This window comes from Meles meles, chromosome 10 (genome assembly GCF_922984935.1).
Source record: "Meles meles chromosome 10, mMelMel3.1 paternal haplotype, whole genome shotgun sequence".
NCBI lineage: Eukaryota > Metazoa > Chordata > Mammalia > Carnivora > Mustelidae > Meles > Meles meles.
The window spans coordinates 93,134,345-93,157,869 of NC_060075.1; the positions used below are offsets into that span (position 1 = coordinate 93,134,345).

At 43.4% G+C, this 23,525-nt stretch overlaps 1 gene segment (V, D, J or C); it reads right to left on the bottom strand.

Annotated features, from left to right (window-relative positions):
- The window catches only part of LOC123952176, a 74,585-nt gene extending 55,748 nt beyond the window's left edge, over positions 1 to 18,837 (bottom strand). The window contains 2 exon segments of the C gene segment in view: positions 18,257 to 18,573; positions 18,669 to 18,837. Of these exon segments, the coding sequence occupies positions 18,257 to 18,573; positions 18,669 to 18,711 (360 nt within the window).
- Positions 18,838 to 23,525: the final 4,688 nt, after the last annotated feature.

The following is a 23,525-nucleotide window of genomic DNA, read 5'->3' on the forward strand; positions in this document are numbered from 1 at the left end:
GGAGAGCAAACTGCACCCCGACCTCCCTCTCAGAGAGAAGCCTCAGAATGTTTTGCAAAAGCTGCTGGCAGAGTCGGTTCTGAGTCACTGTCCCTGGGGATGCAGGAGCTCCTTGTTGTACCCAAAACCAGGGCAGCGGTGGCTGTCTGGGCAGCTCCAGACCGCCAGAGAGGTTCTGAGCAGAGATCGCACACTGAGATTTTCCCGCTGTCCCCGGCTGGGAATGTCTGGTTTTTCCGGATGCCAGAGCTCCAGGCTAGCGCCTATGAGCACCTATCCCAAGGGAGGGTGTGGGACACGCGCGTTTCAGGATTGCCATCTGGCCAGGCTCCCAGCCCCTCACGGGAGCTGGACCCCACTCGTTCTCAGGCGTGCTGGTGTTCAGGTGCACTGGTGGCTCAGGGATGGAGACCTGATTTCTCTGCCACACTCTCTCTGACTCAGTGTCAGGGGAGGCTGTCCTGGGTCCTGGGACTTAGGTCCCTTACCCTAACCGCCCAGGTTCCTACTATTACCCCCCGCGATCCTTTGCTCTTTGTTTTTTGAGTGCTTTCAACCAGACTCCAAGTTAATGCTGGTCCCCAGACGCAGAGCACTCTCGTGTTGGGGTATTACTTTCCAATCGGTCACCTCTGATGGCTCCCTCCCCCTTTTGTTTATCTTCTGATATCAGTCCGACGCTCCCAGTCTGCTTTACCTGCCACTGGCGTCTTCTGCTCCTGTAGAGATCCAGACATGTATAATTCTGATCTCAGGCTGATTTCATGGGTGGTCGGAGTTCTTTGGTAGGTAATCAGCTCACTTTAGGGTACGGGTTGAAATGGTGCCTCCTCCTACTTCCCCGCCATCTTGACTCTCTCTATGACTCTTTATCTTGATTAATAGTTTTCTTATGTAATTGGCTGCTCCCATATTGGGGGCATAGATATTTACAATTGTTAGATCATCTTGGGGGATAGTCCCTTTAAGAATTATGTAGTGTCCTTCTGTATCTCTGACTACAGTCTTTAGTTTAAAATCTAAGTTATCTGATATGAGGATCGCTACCCCGGCTTTCTTTTGAGGCCCATTGACATGAAAGATGCTTCTTCACCCCTTCACTCTCAGTCTGGGTGTATCTTGAGGTTCAAAATGGGTCTCTTGTAGACAACATATGGATGGGTCCTGTCGTTTTATCCAATCTGCAACCCTGTGTCGTTTTATGGGCACATTTAGGCCATTCACATTGAGAGTGATTATTTCTGGATACGTTTTTATTGACATCGTGTTACCTTAGAAATCCTTCTTTCTGTAGATTGTCTCTATATTACTGGTCAGTGATATTTTTAGGATTTTTTCTCTTTTATGGAAACGCCCTTAAAATTTCTTGCAGTATCGGCTTGGTAGTTGCATAGTCTTTTAAGCCTTGCCGGTCTTGGGAACTCTTTATCTCTCCATCCATTTTGAATGCCAGTCTTGCTGGATAGAGTATTCTTGGCTGCATGTTCTTCTCATTTAGTGCCCTGAATATATCTTGCCAGCCCTTCCTGGTTTGCCAGGTCTCTGTTGACAGGTCTGACGTTTTTCTGATGGGCTTTCCTCTCTAGGTTAGGAGCCTCTTTTTCCGAGCAGCTTTCAAGAGATTGTATCTACAATTATGATTTTTCAAATTTACTATCAGGTGCCTAGATTTTTTTTTAGAATCTATAAACTTGGGGGGAGACCTTTCTGCCTCTAGTACATGAACGCTGGTTCCATTCGCGAGATTGGGAAAAATTTGCATGTTCTTCTCATTTAGTACTCTGAATATATTTTTCCAGCCCTTCCTGGTTTGCCAGGTATCTGTGGAAATTTCTGACGCTATCCTGATGGGCTTTCCTCTGTATGTAAGGAGCTTCATTGTCCTAGCTGCTTTTAAGAGGGTCTGTCGTGAAACTTAATTCCTCCTTTTAACTATAAGGTGTAGTGAGGACTTTCGAGATTGGGAGGAAATCTCTCTGCCTCTAGTACATGAACGTTGTTTCCATTCGTGAGATTGGAAAAATTTTCATAGACAACTTCTTCCACTATATCTTCTAGACTTCTTTCTTTTTCTTCCCCTTCAGGGATTCCAATAATTCTGACGTTGGAACGTTTCATGGCATCGTTTATTTCCCTGATTCTGTTTTCGTGGATTCTGAGCTGTTTGTTCCAGGCTTCCTCCTGATCCTTTCTCTCTATCTGTTTGTCCTCCAGGTAACTAATTCTATCTTCTGTCTCAGTTACCTTAGCTTTTAGAGAATTTAGATTCTATTGGAACTCATTGAGAGCATTTTGAACATCACCCCTGGTGGCTTTTAGTTCTGCCCTAATCAATTCTGTTTGGTCATCCATGGCTTTCTCCAACCTAGCTATTGCCTGGATAATTGTTAGTCTGAATTCCTTTTCTGACATATTGTCTATGTCGATAGCCATTAGCTCTGTTGCAGAAGGTCCGTCCTCTGTATTTTTCTTCTGTTGGGTATTCCTCCTCCTAGCCATTTTGGTAAGAGATGACTGAACAGATGCAGCTGGACTTATCGATTGTGGTGCAGTCAAGGTGCACCCTGGAACGCTTCTGTACAATCAGGATTCCCCACCCAAATGAGAGAGAAAAGAAAAGAAAAAGAAATAGAGAAGAAGAAAGAAAAAAAAGGGAAAAGAAAAAAGGAAAAAAAAAAAAAGAGAGAGAGAGAGAGATAGGAAAAAAAAAAAGGGAAGACAAAAGAGAAGGCTCAGCCCAAATGGGCCCCAAGGTAAGATTTGTGATGTATACAAACAAAAACAGACAAACAAAAAGACTGATAAAAGTATATGACAAGGGAAAAAAATATATATATATAAGCATAAAAAAGGGAAGAACCTCATCAGAAAGAACCCCAAGTATTAGATTTATATATTATCAGGACAAACACAAATTCACAGAAACACTGACAGAAGGAAAAATTGGGAGAGTGGTTATAAATTCTCAGTGTGGGTGAGGAAGGTTATTTTGATTCTTCCGGAATTTATCTTGAAGCTTTTGTTAAGGGACTGAACTTTCCTAAGTTACAGGGGGATTAGAAACTGGTTTGCCTATAGGGGTAGCATTGATTGGGGAAAGGGGATTACCTTGAAGTTTAACTCTATATGTATAGTAGAAAATAAAAATTAAACAAGAAGAGGGAAGAGTCAAGATGGCGGAGAAGTAGCAGCCTGAGACTACATCAGGTAGCAGGAGATCAGCTCGATAGCTTATCTAAACATTGCAAACACCTACAAATCCAACGGGAGAGTGAAGAGAAGAAGAACAGCAACTCTAGAAACAGAAAATCAACCACTTTCTGAAAGGTAGGACTGGCGGAGAAGTGAATCTAAAACGACGGGAAGATAGACCGCAGGGGGAGGGGCCGGCTCCCGGCAAGCGGCGGAGCAACGGAGCACAAAATCAGGACTTTTAAAAGTCTGTTCCACTGAGGGACATTGCTCCAGGGGCTAAACCGGGGTGAAGCCCACGCGGGGCCAGCGTGGCCCCAGGCCCCGCAAGGTCACAGAAGGATCGGGGGTGTCAGAGTGTAGGAGAGCTCGCAGGTATTAGAATGGAGAAACCGGCTGCAGAGACAGAGCCGAGGACTGAACTCTCAGCTCGGGGTTACCTTGAACTGGTCGCGGGCTGGGTGAGCTCGGAGCGCGGCTAGAGGCTGGGGATACGGGAGTGATTGGGTGCTGTCCTCTGGGGGCGCACTGAGGAGTGGGGCCCCAGGCTCTCGGCTCCTCCGGGCCGGAGACTGGGAGGCCGCCATTTTCATTCCCGTCCTCCGGAACTCTACGGAAAGCGTTCAGGGAACAGAAGCTCCCAAAAGCGAACCCGAGCCGATTACTTAGTCCGGCCACGGGTAAGGGCGGTGCAATCCCGCCTCGGGCAAAGACACTTGAGAATCACTACAACAGGCCCCTCCCCCAGAAGATCAACAAAATATCCAGCCAGGACGAAGTTCATCTATCAAGGAGAAAGCAGATTCAATTCCTAAGACAGCAGAGCAATTCCAGAGGAGGAGAAAGCAAAGCACGGAACTCATGGCTTTCTCCCCATGATTCTTTAGTCTTGCGGCTACTTCAATTTTTTTTTCTTTTTTCAATTTTTTTTTCTTTTTTCGATTTTTTTTTCTTTTTTCTTTTTTCTTCTTCTGCTAAATTTTTTTAAAACTTTTACCCTTTTCTTTTTTAACGTTTTGTGACTAGTTCATCTAAATATATATATTTTTTCTTTCTTTTTTATATTTTTTTATTTGTTTTATTTTTTAAATTTTTTTCTTTTCTTTTTTTTTTTCTTTTTTTTTCAGAACCTGTTTTTTATCCCCTTTCTCCCCCCCACAATTTGGGGTCTCTTCTGATTTGGTTACAGCGCAGTTTTCCGGGGTCTTTGCCACCCTATTAGTAGTTTATTTGCTCCTTCATATCCTCTTATCTGGACAAAATGACAAGGCGGAAAAAATCACCACAAACAAAAGAACAAGAGACAGTACCGAAGGCTAGGGACCTAATCAACACAGACATTGGTACTATGTCAGATCAAGAGTTCAGAATGACGATTCTGAACACTCTAGCCGGGCTCGAAAAAGGCATGGAAGATATTAGAGAAACCCTCTCTGGAGATATTAAAGCCCTTTCTGGAGAAATTAAAGAACTAAAATCTAACCAAGTTGAAATCAAAAAAGCTATTAATGAGGTGCAATCAAAAATGGAGGCTCTCACTGCTAGGATAAATGAGGCAGAAGAAAGAATTAGTGATATAGAAGACCAAATGACAGAGAATAAGGAAGCCGAGCAAAAGAGGGACAAACAGCTACTGGACCATGAGGGGAGAATTCGATAGATAAGTGACACCATAAGACGAAACAACATTAGAATGATTGGGATTCCAGAAGAAGAAGAAACAGAGAGGGGAGCAGAAGGTCTATTGGAGAGAATCACTGGAGAGAATTTCCCTAATATGGCAAAGGGAACAAGCATCAAAATCCAGGAGATGCAGAGAACCCCCCTCAAAGTCAACAAGAATAGGTCCACACCCCGTCACCTAATAGTAAAATTTACAAGTCTTAGTGACCAAGAGAAAATCCTGAAAGCAGCCCGAGAAAAGAAGTCTGTAACATACAATGGTAAAAATATTAGATTGGCGGCAGACTTATCCACAGAGACTTGGCAGGCCAGAAAGAGCTTTCATGATATATTCAGAGCACTAAACGAGAAAAACATGCAGCCAAGAATACTCTATCCAGCTAGGCTATCATTGAAAATAGAAGGAGAGATAAAAAGCTTCCAGGACAAACAAAAACTGAAAGAATTTGCAAACACCAAACCAGCTCTACAGGAAATATTGAAAGGGGTCCTCTAAGCAAAGAGAGAGCCTAAAAGTAGTAGATCAGAAAGGTACAGAGACAATATTCAGTAACAGTCACCTTACAGGCAACATTATAATGTTCACCTTATAATGGCACTAAATTCATATCTCTCAATAGTTACCCTGAATGTTAATGGGCTAAATGCCCCAATCAAAAGACACAGGGTATCAGAATGGATAAAAAAACAAAACCCATCAGTATGTTGCCTACAAGAAACTCATTTTAGACGTGAAGACACCTCCAGATTTAAAGTGAGGGGGTGGAAAACAATTTACCATGCTAATGGGCATCAGAAGAAAGCTGGGGTGGCAATCCTTATATCAGATCAAGTAGATTTTAAGCCAAAGACTATAATAAGAGATGAGGAAGGACACTATATCACACTCAAAGGGTCTGTCCAACAAGAAGATCTAACAATTTTAAATATCTATGCCCCTAACGTGGGAGCAGCCAACTATATCAACCAATTAATAACAAAATCAAAGAAACACATCAATAATAATACAATAATAGTAGGGGACTTTAACACTCCCCTCACTGAAATGGACAGATCATCCAAGCCAAAGATCAACAAGGCAATAAAGGCCTTAAATGACACACTGGACCAGATGGACATCACAGATATATTCAGAACATTTCATCCCAAAGCAACAGAATACACATTCTTCTCTAGTGCACATGGAACCTTCTCCAGAATAGATCACATCCTGGGTCACAAATCAGGTCTCAACCGGTATCAAAAGATTAGGATTATTCCCTGCATATTTTCAGACCACAATGCTCTGATGCTAGAACTCAATCACAAGAGGAAAGCTGGAAAGAACCCAAATACATGGAGACTAAACAGCATCCTTCTAAAGAATGAATGGGCTAACCAGGAAATTAAAGAAGAATTGAAAAAATTCATGGAAACAAATGATAATGAAAACACAACAGTTCAAAATCTGTGGGACACAGCAAAGGCAGTCCTGAGAGGAAAATATATAGCGGTACAAGCCTTTCTCAAGAAACAAGAAAGGTCTCAAGTACACAACCTAACCCTACGCATAAAGGAGCTGGAGAAAGAACAAGAAAGAAACCCTAAACCCAGCAGGAGAAGAGAAATCATAAAGATCAGAGCAGAAATCAATGAAATATAAACCAAAAAAACAATAGCGAACCATAAGAGACTATGGACTCTGAAAAACAACCTGAGGGTTTTGAAGGGTCAGGGGTGGGAGGTTGGGGCAACCTGAGGGTTTTGAAGGGTCAGGGGTGGGAGGTTGGGGGAACAGGTGGTGGGTAATGGAGAGGGCACGTTTTGCATGGAGCACTGGGTGTTGTGCAAAAAGAATGAATACTGTTATGCTGAAAAAATAAATAAAATGAGAAAAAAAAAAAAAAAAAAAATCAATGAAACTAGGAGCTGGTTCTTTGAAAGAATCAATAAGATTGATAAACCCCTGGCCAGACTCATCCAAAAGAAAAGAGAAAGGACCTAAATCAATAAAATCATGAATGAAAGAGGAGAGATCACAACTAACACCAAAGAAATACAGACAATTATAAGAACATACTATGAGCAACTCTACGCCAACAAATTGGACAATCTGGAAGAAATGGATGCATTCCTAGAGACATATAAACTACCACAACTGAACCAGGAAGAAATAGAAAACCTGAACAGGCCCATAACCAGTAAGGAGATTGAAACAGTCATCAAAAATCTCCAAACAAACAAAAGCCCAGGGCCAGATGGCTTCCCAGGGGAATTCTACCAAACATTTAAAGGAGAACTCATTCCTATTCTCCTGAAACTGTTCCAAAAAATAGAAATGGAAGGAAAACTTCCAAACTCATTTTATGAGGCCAGCATCACCTTGATCCCAAAACCAGACAAGGATCCCACCAAAAAAGAGAACTACAGACCAATATCCTTGATGAACACAGACACAAAAATTCTCGCCAAAATACTAGCCAATAGGATTCAACAGTACATTAAAAGGATTATTCACCACGATCAAGTGGGATTTATTCCAGGGCTGCAGGGTTGGTTCAACATCCGCAAATCAATCAATGTGATAGAACACATTAATAAAAGAAAGAACAAGAACCATATGATACTCTCAATAGATGCTGAAAAAGCATTTGACAAAGTACAGCATCCCTTCCTGATCAAAACTCTTCAAAGTGTAGGGATAGAGGGCACATACCTCAATATTATCAAAGCCATCTATGAAAAACCCACCGCAAATATCATTCTCAATACAGAAAAACTGAAAGCTTTTCCGTTAAGGTCAGGAACACGGCAGGGATGTCCATTATCACCACTGCTATTCAACATAGTATTAGAAGTCCTAGCCTCAGCAATCAGACAACAAAAAGAAATTAAAGGCATCCAAATTGGTAAAGAAGAAGTCAAACTATCACTCTTTGCAGATGATATGATACTATATGTGGAAAACCCAAAAGACTCCACTCCAAAACTGCTAGAACTTGTACAGGAATTCAGTAAAGTGTCAGGATATAAAATCAATGCACAGAAATCAGTTGCATTTCTGTACACCAACAACAAGACTGAAGAAAGAGAAATTAAGGAGTCAATCCCATTCACAATTGTACCCAAAACTATAAGATACCTAGGAATAAACCTAACCAAAGAGACTAAGAATCTATACACAGAAAATTATAAAGTACTCATGAAAGAAATTGAGGAAGACACAAAAAAATGGAAAAATGTTCCATGCTCCTGGATTGGAAGAATAAATATTGTGAAAATGTCTATGCTACCTAAAGCAATCTACACATTTAATGCAATCCCTATCAAAATACCATCCATTTTTTTCAAAGAAATGGAACAAATAATCCTAAAATTTATATGGAACCAGAAAAGACCTCGAATAGCCAAAGGAATATTGAAGAACAAAGCCAAAGTTGGTGGCATCACAATTCCGGACTTCAAGCTCTATTACAAAGCTGTCATCATCAAGACAGCATGGTACTGGCACAAAAACAGACACATAGATCAGTGGAACAGAATTGAGAGCCCAGAAATAGACCCTCAACTCTATGGTCAACTCATCTTCGACAAAGCAGGAAAGAATGTCCAATGGAAAAAAGACAGCCTCTTCAATAAATGGTGCTGGGAAAATTGGACAGCCACATGCAGAAAAATGAAATTGGACCACTTCCTTACACCACACACGAAAATAGACTCCAAATGGATGAAGGACCTCAATGTGAGAAAGGAATCCATCCAAATCCTTGAGGAGAATGCAGGCAGCAACCTCTTCGACCTCAGCCGCAGCAACATCTTCCTAGGAACAACGGCAAAGGCAAGGGAAGCAAGGGCAAAAATGAACTATTGGGATTTCATCAAGATCAAAAGCTTTTGCACAGCAAAGGAAACAGTTAACAAAACCAAAAGACAGCTGACAGAATGGGAGAAGATATTTGCAAACGACATATCAGATAAAGGGCTAGTATCCAAAATCTATAAGGAACTTAGCAAACTCAACACCCAAAGAACAAACAATCCAATCAAGAAATGGGCAGAGGACACGAACAGACATTTCTGCAAAGAAGACATCCAGATGGCCAACAGACACATGAAAAAGTGCTCCACGTCACTCAGCATCAGGGAAATACAAATCAAAACCACAATGAGATATCACCTCACACCAGTCAGAATGGCTAAAATTAACAAGTCAGGAAATGACAGATGCTGGAGAGGATGTGGAGAAAGGGGAACCCTCCTCCACTGTTGGTGGGAATGCAAGCTGGTCCAACCACTCTGGAAAACAGCATGGAGGTTCCTCAAAATGTTGAAAATAGAACTACCCTATGACCCAGCAATTGCACTACTGTGTATTTGCCCTGAGGATACAAACATAGTGATCCGAAGGGGCACGTGTACCCGAATGTTTATAGCAGCAATGTCTACAATAGCCAGACTATGGAAAGAACCTAGATGTCCATCAACAGATGAATGGATCAAGAAGATGTGGTATATATACACAATGGAATACTATGCAGCCATCAAAAGAAATGAAATCTTGCCATTTGCGACGATGTGGATGGAACTAGAGCGTATCATGCTTAGTGAAATAAGTCAATCGGAGAAAGACAACTATCATATGATCTCCCTGATATGAGGACATGGAGAAGCAACATGGGGGGTTAGGGGGATAGGAGAAGAATAAATGAAACAAGATGGGATTGGGAGGGAGACAAACCATAAATGACTCTTAATCTCACAAAACAAACTGGGGGTTGCTGGGGGGAGGTGGGATTGGGAGAGCAGGAGTGGGCTATGGACATTGGGGAGGGGAGGCGAACCATAAGAGACTATGGACTCTGAAAAACAACCTGAGGGTTTTGAAGGGTCAGGGGTGGGAGGTTGGGGGAACAGGTGGTGGGTAATGGGGAGGGCACGTTTTGCATGGAGCACTGGGTGTTGTGCAAAAAGAATGAATACTGTTACGCTGAAAAAATAAATAAAATGGAAAAAAAAAAGAAGAGGTGGTATATATACACAATTGAATACTATGCAGCCATCAAAAGAAATGGAATCTTGCCATTTGCGACGACGTGGATGGAACTAGAGCGTATCATGCTTAGTGAAATAAGTCAATCGGAGAAAGACAACTATCATATGATCTCCCTGATATGAGGACATGGAGAAGCAACATGGGGGGGTAGGGGGATAGGAGAAGAATAAATGAAACAAGATGGGATTGGGAGGTAGACAAACCATAAATGACTCTTAATCTCACAAAACAAACTCTGGGTTGCTGGGTGGAGGTGGGATTGGGAGAGGGGGAGCGGGCTATGGACATTGGGGAGGGGAGGCGAACCATAAGAGACTATGGACTCTGAAAACAACCTGAGGGTTTTGAAGGGTCAGGGGTGGGAGGTTGGGGCAACCTGAGGGTTTTGAAGGGTCAGGGGTGGGAGGTTGGGGGAACAGGTGGTGGGTAATGGGGCAGGCACGTTTTGCATGGAGCACTGGGTGTTGTTCAAAAAGAATGAATACTGTTACGCTGAAAAAATAAATAAAATGGAAAAAAAATTAAACAAGAATAAACTAGACTAAACTAAGTTAAAATTAAAAAAGAATTAAAAAAATAGAAAAGCAAAAGAAAAACATGGGTGTATGTATCAAAAAGTTCAGGTTAGAAGGTTATTAAATAATTTGATGTACTGGCCATCTCAGTGCGGTGGTAAATAGGTTAAAAATTTATCTGTATGTATAAAAAGAAAAAGAACCAGAATATTGTTAAAGAGTTAAAAATAGGGGCATCTGGGTGGCTCAGTGGGTTAAAGCCTCTGCCTTCAGCTCAGGTCATGATCCCAGAGTCCTGGAATCGAGCCCCACATGGGGCTCTCTGCTCCGTGGGGAGCCTGCTTCCTACTCTCTCTCTCTGCCTGCCTCTCTGCCTAGTTGTGGTTTCTCTCTATCAAATAAATAAAATATTAAAAAAAAGAGTTAAAAATAAAAGTTGTATTTATGAAGTAGTGGTGGTTGTTCTCTTGTAGTCTTCCTTTTTTTTTTTTTTTTTCCTTCCTGGTTGGTTTTCTGGGGGAGGGGCCTGCCACGTGGGTTTTCAGACAATGATGTTCCCTGAGTTAGGTCCTCCTGCTCCCCTCAAGGGGGTGGGTTCTGAGGAAACTGTTTTTTTCAGGCTTTTGTTCTCTGGGGGTTTTATGTTCTTTCATCTGTTTTCTCTTGCCTTGACAGCTTTTGATGGTTTTTGGAGTTTTAGAGGAGAGCAAACTGCACCCCGACCTCCCTCTCAGAGAGAAGCCTCAGAATGTTCTGCAGAGCTGCTGGCAGAGTCAGTTCTGAGTCACTGTCCCTGGGATGCAGGAGCTCCTTGTTGTACCCAATACCAGGGCAGCGGTGGCTGTCTAGGCAGCTCCAGACCGCCAGAGAGGTTCTGAGCAGAAATTGCACACTGAGATTTTCCCGCTGTCCCAGGCTGGGAATGTCTGGTTTTTCCGGATGCCAGAGCTCCAGGCTAGCACCTATGAGCACCTCTCCCAAGGGAGGGTGTGGGACGCAGGTGTTTCAGGATTGCCATCTGGCCAGGCTCCCAGCCCCTCACGGGAGCCAGACCCCACTCGTTCTTGGGCGTGCTGGCGGGTCAGGTGCACTGATGGCTCAGGGATGGAGACCTGATTTCTCCGCCGCACTCTCTCTGACTCAGCGTCAGGGGAGGCTGTCCTGGGTCCTGGGACTTAGGTCCCTGACCCTAAGGGCCCAGATTCCCACTATTTACACCCCCCCCACCGCGATCCTTTGCTCTTTGTTTTTTGAGTGCTTTCAACCAGACTCCAAGTTAATGCTGGTCCCCAGACGCAGGGCACTCTCGTATTGGGGTATTACTTTCCAATCGGTCACCTCTGGTGGCTCCCTCCCCCTTTTGTTTATCTTCTGATATCAGTCTGACACTCCCAGTCTGCTTTACCTGCCACTGGCATCTTCTGCTCCTGTAGAGATCCAGACGTGTATAATTCTGATCTCAGGCTGATTTCATGGGTGGTCGGAATTCTTTGGTAGGTAATCAGCTCACTTTAGGTAACAGGTTGAAACGGTGCCTCCTCTTACTTCCCCGCCATCTTGACTCTCCCCCTATTCCAAATATTTCTAACCATCAGATGTCACATGGTACGTCTAAGTGCTCAATAACAGGTAAGAATTTTAACATTAAGGAGCATGTGAATTCTGTTTAAGGGTAAATTTTAAAATAAAAATCAAAAGCTATACAGGTTTTTCTATGAATCAATAAGGGTATGAGTGACATGGTAAAAATTCTCCTCTTCCCAATGTTTAGAAGTGCTGTATCCAAGTTGTGCCCTTTCCTCTACCCAAAATGGTGTTCATTAACCCATTCTGGGGCATGGAACATAAAGAACATCCAACACAAAACAGTCAACATAAACGAGATCGAAGCAGTGATCAAAAACCTCCACTGTTTCCTTTGCTGTGCAAAAGCTTTTGATCTTGATGAAATCCCAATAGTTCATTTTCGCCCTTGCTTCCCTTGCCTTTGCCGTTGTGGACAAACCATAAATGACTCTTAATCTCACAAAACAAACTGGGGGTTGCTGGGGGGAGGTGGGATTGGGAGAGGGGGAGCGGGCTATGGACATTGGGGAGGGGAGGCGAACCATAAGAGACTATGGACTCTGAAAAACAACCTGAGGGTTTTGAAGGGTCAGGGGTGGGAGGTTGGGGGAACAGGTGGTGGGTGATGGGGAGGGCACGTTTTGCATGGAGCACTGGGTGTTGTGCAAAAAGAATGAATACTGTTACGCTGAAAAAATTAATAAAAAGGGAAAAAAAAAACAAAACAAAACAAAAAAAAAAACTCCCAAAAAACAAGAGCCCAGGACCTGACGGATTCCCTGGGGAATTCTACCAAACTTTCAAAGAAGACATAACACCAATTCTCCTGAGGAATTCAATTCCAAAAAATTGAAGCAGAAGGACAACTTCCAGACTCTTTTTATGAAGCCAGCATTACCCTGATCCCGAAACCAGACAAAGACCCTACCAATACGGAGAATTTCAGACCAATATCACTGATGAATATGGATGCTAAGATTCTCAAAAAGATCCTAGCAAACAGGATCCAGCAGCACATTAAAAAGATTATCCACCATGACCAGTGGGATTCATCCCTGGGTTGCAAGGTTGGTTCAACATTCACAAATCAATCAATGTGATAGAACAAATCAATAAGAGAAGAGAGAAGAACCACATGCACATGGTCCTCTCAATTGATGCAGAAAAAGCATTTGACAAAATCCAGCATCCATTCCTGATGAAAATGCTTCAAAGTATAGGGATAGAGGGAACATTCTTGAACTTCATAAAATCTATCTATGAAAGGCCCACAGCAAATATCATCCTCAATGGGAAAAAGCTTGCAGCCTTCCCGTTGAGATCAGGAACACGACAAGGATGCCCACTCTCACCACTCTTGTTCAACATAGTATTAGAAGTTCTAGCAATGGCAATCAGACAACAAAGAGAAATAAAATGTATCCAAATTGGCAAGGAAGAAGTCAAACTCTCTCTCTTCGCAGATGACATGATTCTTTGTATGGAAAACCCCAAAGACTCCACCCCCAAACTACTAGAACTCATACAGCAATTCAGTAACGTGGCAGGATACAAAGTCAATGTGCAGAAATCAGTGGCTTTCCTATACACTAACAATGAAAATACAGAAAGGGAAATTAGAGAATCGATTCCATTTACTATAGCACCAAGAACCATAAGATACCTGGGAATAAATCTAACCAAAGAGGTAAAGGACCTGTACTCGAGGAACTACAGAACACTCATGAAAGAAATTGAAGAAGACACAAAAAGATGGAAGACTGTTCCATGCTTTTGTTGAAAAACAAAACAAAACTGGCGGCATCACGTTACCTGATTTCAAGCTTTACTACAAAGCTGTGATCACCAAGACAGTGTGGTACTGGCATAAAAACAGACACATAGACCAGTGGAACAGAGTGGAGAGCCCAGATATGGACCCTCAACTCTATGGTGAAATAATCTTTGACAAAACATGAAAAAATATACAATGGCAAAAAGACAGTCTCTTCAATAAATGGTGCTGGGAAAACTGACAGCGATATGAAGAAGAATGAAACTCGACCATTCTCTTACACCATACACAAAGATAAACTCAAAATGGATAAAAGACCTCAACGTGAGACAGGAATCCATCAGAATCCTAGAGGAGAACATAGGCAGTAACCTCTTTGATATCAGCCACAGCAACTTCTTTCAAGATATGTCTCCGAAGGCCAAGGAATCAAAAGCAAAAATGAACTTTTGGGACTTCATCAAGATCAAAAGCTTCTGCACAGCAAAGGAAACAGTCAACAAAACAAAAAGGCAACCCACGGAATGGGAGAAGATATTTGCAAATGACAGTACAGACAAAAGGTTGATATCCAGGATCTATAAAGAACTTCTCAAACTCAACACACACAAAACAGATAATCATATCAAAAAATGGGCAGAAGATATGAACAGACACTTCTCCAATGAAGACATACAAATGGCTATCAGACACATGAAAAAATGTTCATCATCACTAGCCATCAGGGAGATTCAAATTAAAACCGCATTGAGATACCACCTAACACCAGTTAGAATGGCCAAAATTAGCAAGGCAGGAAACAACGTGTGTTGGAGAGGATGTGGAGAAAGGGGAACCCTCTTACACTGTTGGTTGGAATGCAAGATAGTGCAGCCACTTTGGAGAACAGTGTGGAGATTCCTGAAGAAATTAAGAATAGAGCTTCCCTATGACCCTGCAATTGCACTGCTGGGTATTTACCCCAAAGATACAGATGTAGTGAAAAGAAGGGCCATCTGTACCCCAACGTTTATTGCAGCAATGGCTACGGTCACCAAACTGTGGAAAGAACCAAGATGCCCTTCAATGGATGAATGGATAAGGAAGATGTGGTACATATACACAATGGAGTATTATGCCTCCATCAGAAAGGATGAATACCCAACTTTTGTAGCAACATGGACGGGACTGGAAGAGATTATGCTGAGCGAAATAAGTCAAGCAGAGAGAGTCAAGTATCATATGGTCTCACTTATTTGTGGAGCATAACAAATAACATGGAGGACATGGGGAGATGGAGAGGAGAGGGAGTTGAGGGAAACTGGAAGGGGAGATGAACCATGAGAGACTATGGACTCTGAAAAACAACCAGAGGGTTTTGAAGGGGCGGGGGGGCGGTGGGAGGTTGAGGAACCAGGTAGTGGGTAATAGGGAGGGCATGTACTGCATGGAGCACTGGGTGTGATGCCAAAACAATGAACACTGTTATGCTGTAAATAAAGAAATAAAAAAAAATAAGAAAAAGAAAAACAGGTGTTGTAAGAAAGTGTTAAATCACTAGATTTTACACCTGAAACTGATGTTATTCTGTATGTTAACTGAAATATAAATAAAATCTTAAAAACAAAACAAAAAACAAACAACCAAAAAAAAAACAGTCAACAGAGATCTTCAGGTGTGCCCAGAAATTTTCAGAATTGTGACTTTTAGAAGATGACTCTGATATAACCAACATGAATTTTCCCACAGTACTAATGTGTGTGATCAGTTAGTAATGCATTATAGAACTATAGAAACTATGATTTTATGGGGCACCTGGGTGGCTCAGTGGGTTAAAGCCACTGCCTTCAGCTCAGGTCATGATATGAGGGTCCGGGGATCAGGTCCCGCATAGGGCTTTCTGCTCAGCAAGAGTCTGCTTCCCTTCCTCTTTGTCTGCCTCTCTGTCTCCTTGTGATCTCTGTCAAATAGATAAATAAATAATCTAAACCCCCCCACCAAAAAGAAAGAAACTATGATTTTATGAGATGTTCTTAGACATTATTCAGCATTATTATCATAATATAATGTTGCTTCTATTAGTCAAAAATCATTGTGTCTCACCCACCTCAAAAATGAAATAAATGAGTTGAGCCCAATCATCAGGATATTTCAAGCATCCATCTATGCAAAATCCCCCACCCATGAGGTAATGTGAATCCTTCTCTAATAGTCAAAATGTCAGTCTCAGTTCAGCAGACATCAATAGACTCAACACTGTACTTGGTCCTGTACATTCCAATAAGATGCTTTTAATGTTGTTAGAATCAGCCATTTAAACAACCATTTAATTAGCAACCATTTACTTAGGATAGGAGGTTTTGTTGGTCTCTGGGTGGTTTGGCTTTACTGTGTGTGGCCAAAGTGTCCTTGGTGAAGCTTAACTTATCCACAAGGAGAAGGGCAGCTAGGGAAAATGACTCCAAATATGACTTGTTTTCCCCTCCACATAGGGGTTGTTTGCTCCATGCATGGGACCACTCTCTTTTTAGGTTGTAACTCAAAGACTCTATGGACCCATGTTGAAAACTGAGATTTACATTGACCTGCAATGACTTCTCTGACAGTGTCTTCATATTTAGCTAATTTCTCTCTCTCTGTACTCAGGTCTCAGAGTCACTCCCCTATGGAGTCAGGCACTGAGAGGAAATGGTTCAGTGGTATTAGGATATGGGATAGGAAATAAAGGAATATCCCAGGGCACCTGGGTGGCTCAGTGGGTTAAGCCGCTGCCTTCCGCTCAGGTCATGATCTCAGGGTCCTGGGATCGAGTCCCACATCGGGCTCTGTGCTCAGCAGGGAGCCTGCTTCCCTCTCTCTCTCTCTGCCTGCCTCTCTGCCTACTTGTGATCTCTCTCTGTCAAATAAATAAATAAAATCTTTTAAAAAAAAGAATATCCCCAAAACAGAGCAAAAGTAAATTTCTGTCCCTCCCCTTCCTCCACCTCCTGCACATGGTGGAGGTCTTCATCTTGACCCAGGCTTCATTAGAGGAAAGGGCGTCGGCCTTTTTCACAATCAGGCACGTGTTAAAAATAAATATCCTACTGCAAAACTCAGGGAAAAATAAGAGGAGTTAATGAATCTGAGGGATTAATTACCTACAAACGTTTTGGGCTTTCCTTTCAGCAATCATGTTTACCAGTGCTATTAAGTTGTACATAAAATTTGAATCTTCATTGAAAAGGAAGGCATTTAATTCAGCTTAGACTTCCTCAGAGAGCTTTTTCTTTTCCCCCACATATGGCGGCAGGTGTTTTCCTGTTTGGGACTGGAGGATCAGTAAAATAGTTTTTCTTTTCTTTTTTCCCTCAAGAAGTTGACAAATTTTGTAAGAATTTAGTAAACATAGTGATATCTTAATGATATAATTTTGCCTATTACAGAGGATCAAGCCCATTACTGTGGTAGATAAACTACCTCCCTGTACAGATGACAGAACAGAAGTCCAAGAAGCCCCCAAATCCCATATGGAGTAACATTCAAAGAGAATTGGAAGTGAGGGCCCTGGGTCTCATCCAGGGCTGTTGCATCAACCTGCCTGAGGATCACGTCCCCCCACGTGAATTGAGCACCAGGTACGCCAGTGCATGAGGGTGCTGAGAAGTTAGTCGTACCAACTGTTTGCTGTGCTTTGCTCACTGAGTCTCTACTGCAAAGTAATAAGCAGTGGGCGGGACAGCAGTTTGAAAACGGAATCAAGAGTCGACTTCCTGTTTCAGTTTTCAATCATTTTATGGTAAGTGTCTCTCTGAAATGTTTTGCACAATATTTTATTCCCACTTTCTTCTTTGGAGATGGCCAGAATCTTCAATCGCCAGCCTGTCACAGCTCCGTTCAGTAGAAATAAAGATAGTCACAATATGAGACTCATTTTCTAACGTTGCATTTTTAAAAAAGTTAAAGAAACAAATAAAATTCTAAGATTATTTTATTTACCGTGAGATGTCGATACAGGATTTCCCCATTTCTAAATTGAGGGTAGTAGCATTCATCTCAAGGGCGACTTCTTTACTTCAACATGTAATTAATATAGAAATAATTAAGAAGATATTTCATCTTTTTTTTTTTTAATAGTCTCCAGAACACGGCTTGTATGTTCCACAAGCAGCCCATCTCAGGTTGAACTAGCTAAGTTTCAAGTGCTCAGGAACCACATGTGGCTAGTGGCTAGTGGCCACTGCATTGGGCAGCACAGATTCTGCTCCAAATGCTTCAGAAACGCTGCGCTGGACGACCTTCAGGGCAGTCCCTCCAGACTGGACAGCTCCCTGGGTTTGTGCCCACCTACACACCAAAGGCTCCTTAGCTTCCTGTGTAGCGCACCAATGGAGAGGGGAGGGGGCATTAGCGAGAGTCGGGGTGCTGAGAGCTGACCCTAGGACAGCCCTAGAGACCCAGAGTCATTGGAATGTGCCTGGTCTTTAGTGCCCTGGGAGACAGAGACCTTTTTGCTCAGGGACTTGATTAGAGCACAGGGCTGTGGTGTTCCCAGGCAGCACAGTAGTATACACCCTCGTCGCTTTTCTCCAGTTTCAGCACTGACAGTGTACAGCTGTAGCTATCCTTGCCCTTCTTGGCATTGACTTTGTCTGCTTTCATGGGAAAATCGCGTTGCACAAGGGACCTGGACATGTCTAGGTAGAGGAGCCTCTTTGGTGCCGTACCCTCCTGGTGGCGGTACCAATGGATGTAGCTGACTGAGCTGTCCACTTTGCAATCCAAAGAAGGTGAACTGCCCACGCGTGCCACCAACAAAGCAGTCTGACTCAGTTTGAGTCCTGCTCCACCACCTGCCAGGGGGAGAGGGGAACAGCTGTAAGACAGTGATGGCCAGGATCCTCAGGTATGCCCTGTCCTCTGGAAGGGGGAACAAGTCAGGACTTACCGGGAAACAGGAGAGCACACAGGATGGCAAGGGGACCCAGCATGGTTCTGTCTCCCACCTGGTGGAAAGAAACCCTGGGTGACCTCCTGGCTGCACCTTCTGGGAAGAGACTGCCTGGGTGTGTTGCAGAGGGCAGGTGAAGACCTGAGTGTCTGTTTCCCAGAGGCACCTGCAGTTACTAGTGAGAAAGAGGCTGGGAGGAGAGAGGGAGGGGCCAGAGGGCTGGGGCAGGTCTGACCACAAGGCAGGAGGGAACATCAACGGTTAGGCGGATGAGAATCACTGAGGACTGTTGGTGCAAGGAGAGCACCGGTGGTATAACAGCAATCCTTGACTGGACCTGAGCACCACACTAACTGGTTTCTGCTCCTTGTTTGACCACATCCTGAAAATCAACCTTGAGATGAATGCTACTACCTCAATTTAGAAATGGGGAACTCTTGGGTGGTATTTTATGTCACTCTTCCAGGGCTGCACGCCTACAGGGAATTAGGTGAGGATGAGCCAGGTCTGGCTGGAGACAAATCTCAAGCCTCAAATGGCCACTCAGTACTGACAGAGCAATGAGTATCCAGGCTGATAGGAGGCAGGGATAAGCACAGGGCAGAGATCCCTGCTGAAAAACAACAGGTCCCCTGAGCTAGACCTGGAGCATTTCTCCCAGAGGTCTCCTCAGAAGATGTAAATGCCCTAACGTGACATGACAGCTCTGCAGTCTTCGGCTAGCTAGTCGTCTCCTTTTCCTCATTGGTCAAAATGACCTCATTAGGTTGTGTGCATAGTGCGCAGGGAATGTGAGCAAAGCATGTGGCCTGTCCCAGATGCATAGAAAAAGCGCAAGAAATGTTGGGGATTGGTGTTTCATCTTAAAACTGGACTGGTCGCAGTAGATGATTTCTGGGGTCCTCATAGTGTAGAATTTCAGGAAATATGATAGTCCTGTAAAACCAGGTTGTGTGTGTGTGTGTGTGTGTGTGTGTGTGTGTGTGTGTGTGTGTGTTTGTGTGTGGTGTCAAAGGAAGAAACCTGCATTGGGCCAGGGGGCAGAGGAGACCAGGGGGAAGGACCTGTCAGATCCAGTGTGAGATCCTTAGAAATGGTAAAGGCAGGGCCTCGGGAAGGGTCAGCTGAGAAAGGCATCGGCATCTGAAATGAAGTTTCCAGAGGTAAAGGTAGTAAAGTAAGTACAAGTTTCCTTGCCTGTTATCTAAAGTAGAGGAGGACCTCCTGGGTCCAGTTATGGTAATTAGTTATGCTAATGATAGCCTGTTGGCCTGGAAGGAGAAGGCAGGAAGGGGACTTGGCTGGGGCAGGGAGGTGGGTCCTTCACACCCACTAGGAGAACCAGCTCCTGAGCTCCTCCTCTGGGTAAACACTGAGAGGCACACATGCTGAGCTCTAGCCAAGATTCAAGGCTCAAGTGTCCCAAAATGCAGGCTTTGAGGTTGTGCTGAGCTGGTGAGGTGGTGACTAGAATGTTCTGCTAAAAGAATAATCCAGGGCCATCATTCAGACCTTCAGCAGGTGTCTAGGGCAGCTCTGCTAAATGTTAAGCAAGGAAGAGAGTGAGAATGGTGGTGACCATGGGGATTGACATCTGCACAGCATAACAACAGGTGGAAAGAGTTTGCATATGGAAGATGAGCAGTGTGGGCGGTGAGAAAGCCCATGAATTCTTCTCTTCCTGCTTTCTCTCTTTCTAGATTTTCACCAAAAAGGACATCTTCCTTTGGGGGAGAAAATCCATAACCTTCTATTCTTTTATGAAAATAAATTTTATGTCACATTGTCAACATTCAGAGCTCTGTTTCTCTCAATTACTGTTCCCATTTGTCTTCAAACACTGCTGACATTAAAGGCTCAACACCTGCTGGCTATAAGCAGTCTTAGTCTGTGAAAAACCTCCAGGCAAATGCTCTCCTGGGTGAGAGGAATGACAAAAGTAAAACAATTCAGCCTGGAGGATGTAATGCCCTATCTTCCAAGGAGAACAATCCATGGATTGGGGAGCTCAGAGTCTCACAAGCAGGGGAGCACTCTGCCCAGGGATTTTTGGCTGAGGGAGTTTTATAGACACTAAGAAGCAGTAAAGGGAGGAATAGCAGGTCAGTCGGGGGATAAGGAGATAGTGTTTGGCTTAGGTTGATTGGCCAGGGTTGCATATCTGATCTTACTTAGAACAGGGGAATCTTTGCAGATTCTTGGTGTTTGATGCCTGCCTAGTTGGGACATATTGTGTTTTTGGTCAAGGGCAGCATTTACAGGGACAGGGAAGTTACCTAAATTTCAGTTTGCTGACTTGGCATCACAAGCAGGAATGGATCCATCCTGGGCCTGGAAACGCATTTCAACAGGGGATTATTGTATTCCTCTATTTCTGTTCTTGCTGTGGTACATCTGTGCTCTTGTGGAAGTGGTGCTGAAAGGTCATATTGTGAAAAGATGTGCATATTTTTTAAAAAAATAATAAGGGAAACTTTTGAGCAAGACACAAAGAGTAGCCAAGACTTCACCCCACACTCATGTAGAGAGTGGAGGTTCCTGAGCAAGACCCTGTGTTCTCCAGGAAGAGAGAAATCTGGTGACTCTTGAGGGAGCAACACTCCCTGTACCCCCAGGTCATCCTGCTGTTGCCATGAATGAAACTGCTCTGATGCCCCCAGACCGCAGCTCCAGGGGAGAGACGGTGGTCAGAGCAGGTGTGGACTCAGGCAGACCCTGTGCAAAGAGTCACGTGCTGAAGCTTGGAATTTTCACTGAAACTCTGAGAGGCTGGCGTGCTTTCCCTGAACAGGGACAGCTCCCTTCTGACCCTGGGAGAATGTGAGATCTAATCCAGTTTGACTTCTTTACTAAGTCAGAGGGAATAAATTGGATGTACATGCGATGTCAACTCTTAGCACAAAAAGACTAAAAACTGTCAACTCTTAGCACAAAAAGACTAAAAACCCAAATCAGAAAGTCACTGATAGGTTTGGTTGAAGAGAACTGTAGTGAAAATATTCTTTCATCAGTAGTATCCTGGCCATTCACAAGCTATAGGATTACAGAGGCTTGGACATTTAAGATGAAAAGGAAAGCCCCCATTGCAGAAGCCTCATCAGTCCTCATCTTTAAAGATGAGAAAACAGCTCCCAAGTTCAGGTGACTCATTGAACATGACAGGACCTTGAGCAGCTGAGGAGGATTAGAACCCCACCCCCTCCTCTCTACACTGTGCACCTCTCACTGAGTGGACCTGGCATTTCAAATTCAGTCACTACATGCAGAGCACCACCCACGTGTCACGCACAGGCTCAGGCACCTTTCCAACATAAATTTCATTTTTGTAATCCTTGAAAATAATAAGATTCTTTAGGCACAATGGTATTCTCAGTCAACAGATGATGACAGGCTCCTTGAAAACTCTTGACATCGGACTTTCCAAATAGTTTAACGAATCTGATAATCCCTGAACACGATTTATTAGAAGAAATGAAGATCAATTATGTTGGCATATATTTGATTCTTCTCAAAGGATATATGGAAATGTGTGTGAGGGAGTGCTTGTGACTTTATGTGTGTATGTGCATAGAATATTAATTTGTTAGATAATTTCTTTTGTTCCTCAAGGAAAAAGGCAGGCTCATCTAGGGTTATCAGATTTAATGGGAAAAAAAAAGTTGCAAAGCTCTATGCAATATTTGGACACAAACGACAAAATTATTTGTTGTTTATCTGAAATTCGGGGAAATGTAGATGAAATCCACAATGAGATGTCACCTCACTCACACCTGGTATAGTGGCTAATATCAAAAAGTGTACAAACGACAGGTGTCATCACAGAAGCTGGGAAAGGGGAAGGGAAGAGACTCTGGCTGACCATCCTTTCCTCAGGGACCCCATGTGTCAGGGACAGGAGGCTGCCCCAGGAGCAGCTCGGAGAGCAGACTCTTCCAGGCAAGCTCAGTATCTTATATCCCTGGAATCCCTTCCAACTTGTGATTTCAAAATTAGGAAAATATAAAATTGTCATCACACTAAAGGAGCAAGCGTCTTCTTAAAACAAAATGGTAAGAAGAGGAATCTACTTCAGAACCTCAGCCAAAGCTTCGCATCTGCCTGCTTTTCCCACAGGCTCTGAGGCTGCCAGGTGCTCGCAGTCTGTAGGGAACAGCAGGTTCAGACTGACTCCACATGCCTGGGAGCCTTCCAGACCTGCTGACATCGGGAATGTCCAGCCATGGGTCTCGGCCTGGGAGCCCAGCTCCCTCCACAGCCCACAATGTCATCTGATCAATGATGTGCTGAGTGGGACGTCCTTCTCAGTTCAGAGCCATCAGATGGGACACTTGGGAGAGTCTGAATGATACCTCCTAACTCTGGGAGGGTTTATTGCACTGACAAGGATAGAATGACAGCTCCAGTCCAAGCCCTGCCACCTGGAGGAAGTGTGTCCTTGGTCAAATCCCTGTAAATGGGAATAATAATGCTCACTCTCCAGACAACATCCACCGTGGGCATAGGATTGGGCCGAGTTAAGTTGCTTGTAAATAAACATTATCAGCCAGTCCGAAGTACGATGTGATTCTTATAACCACTTGTTTCTTATAATAACATGCCAACATAGTTATAACAACCAGATTTGGCAGATCAGCTCATTGGAATCTTAAAATATTTCATCTGTGCAGTCACATAACTAATGGAGCCTTGATTTAAACACAAGACTAACAAATGCAAAACCTGTCACAGCATCCATTCTATACATGTAGAATTATATATATATACATATGCATATACACACACAGAGAGTTATGTTTAAGCTCTAAAGATTAAGAGTAAGTAAGGTCATGAGAAAAATTTCAGAGAGGTTTGCAG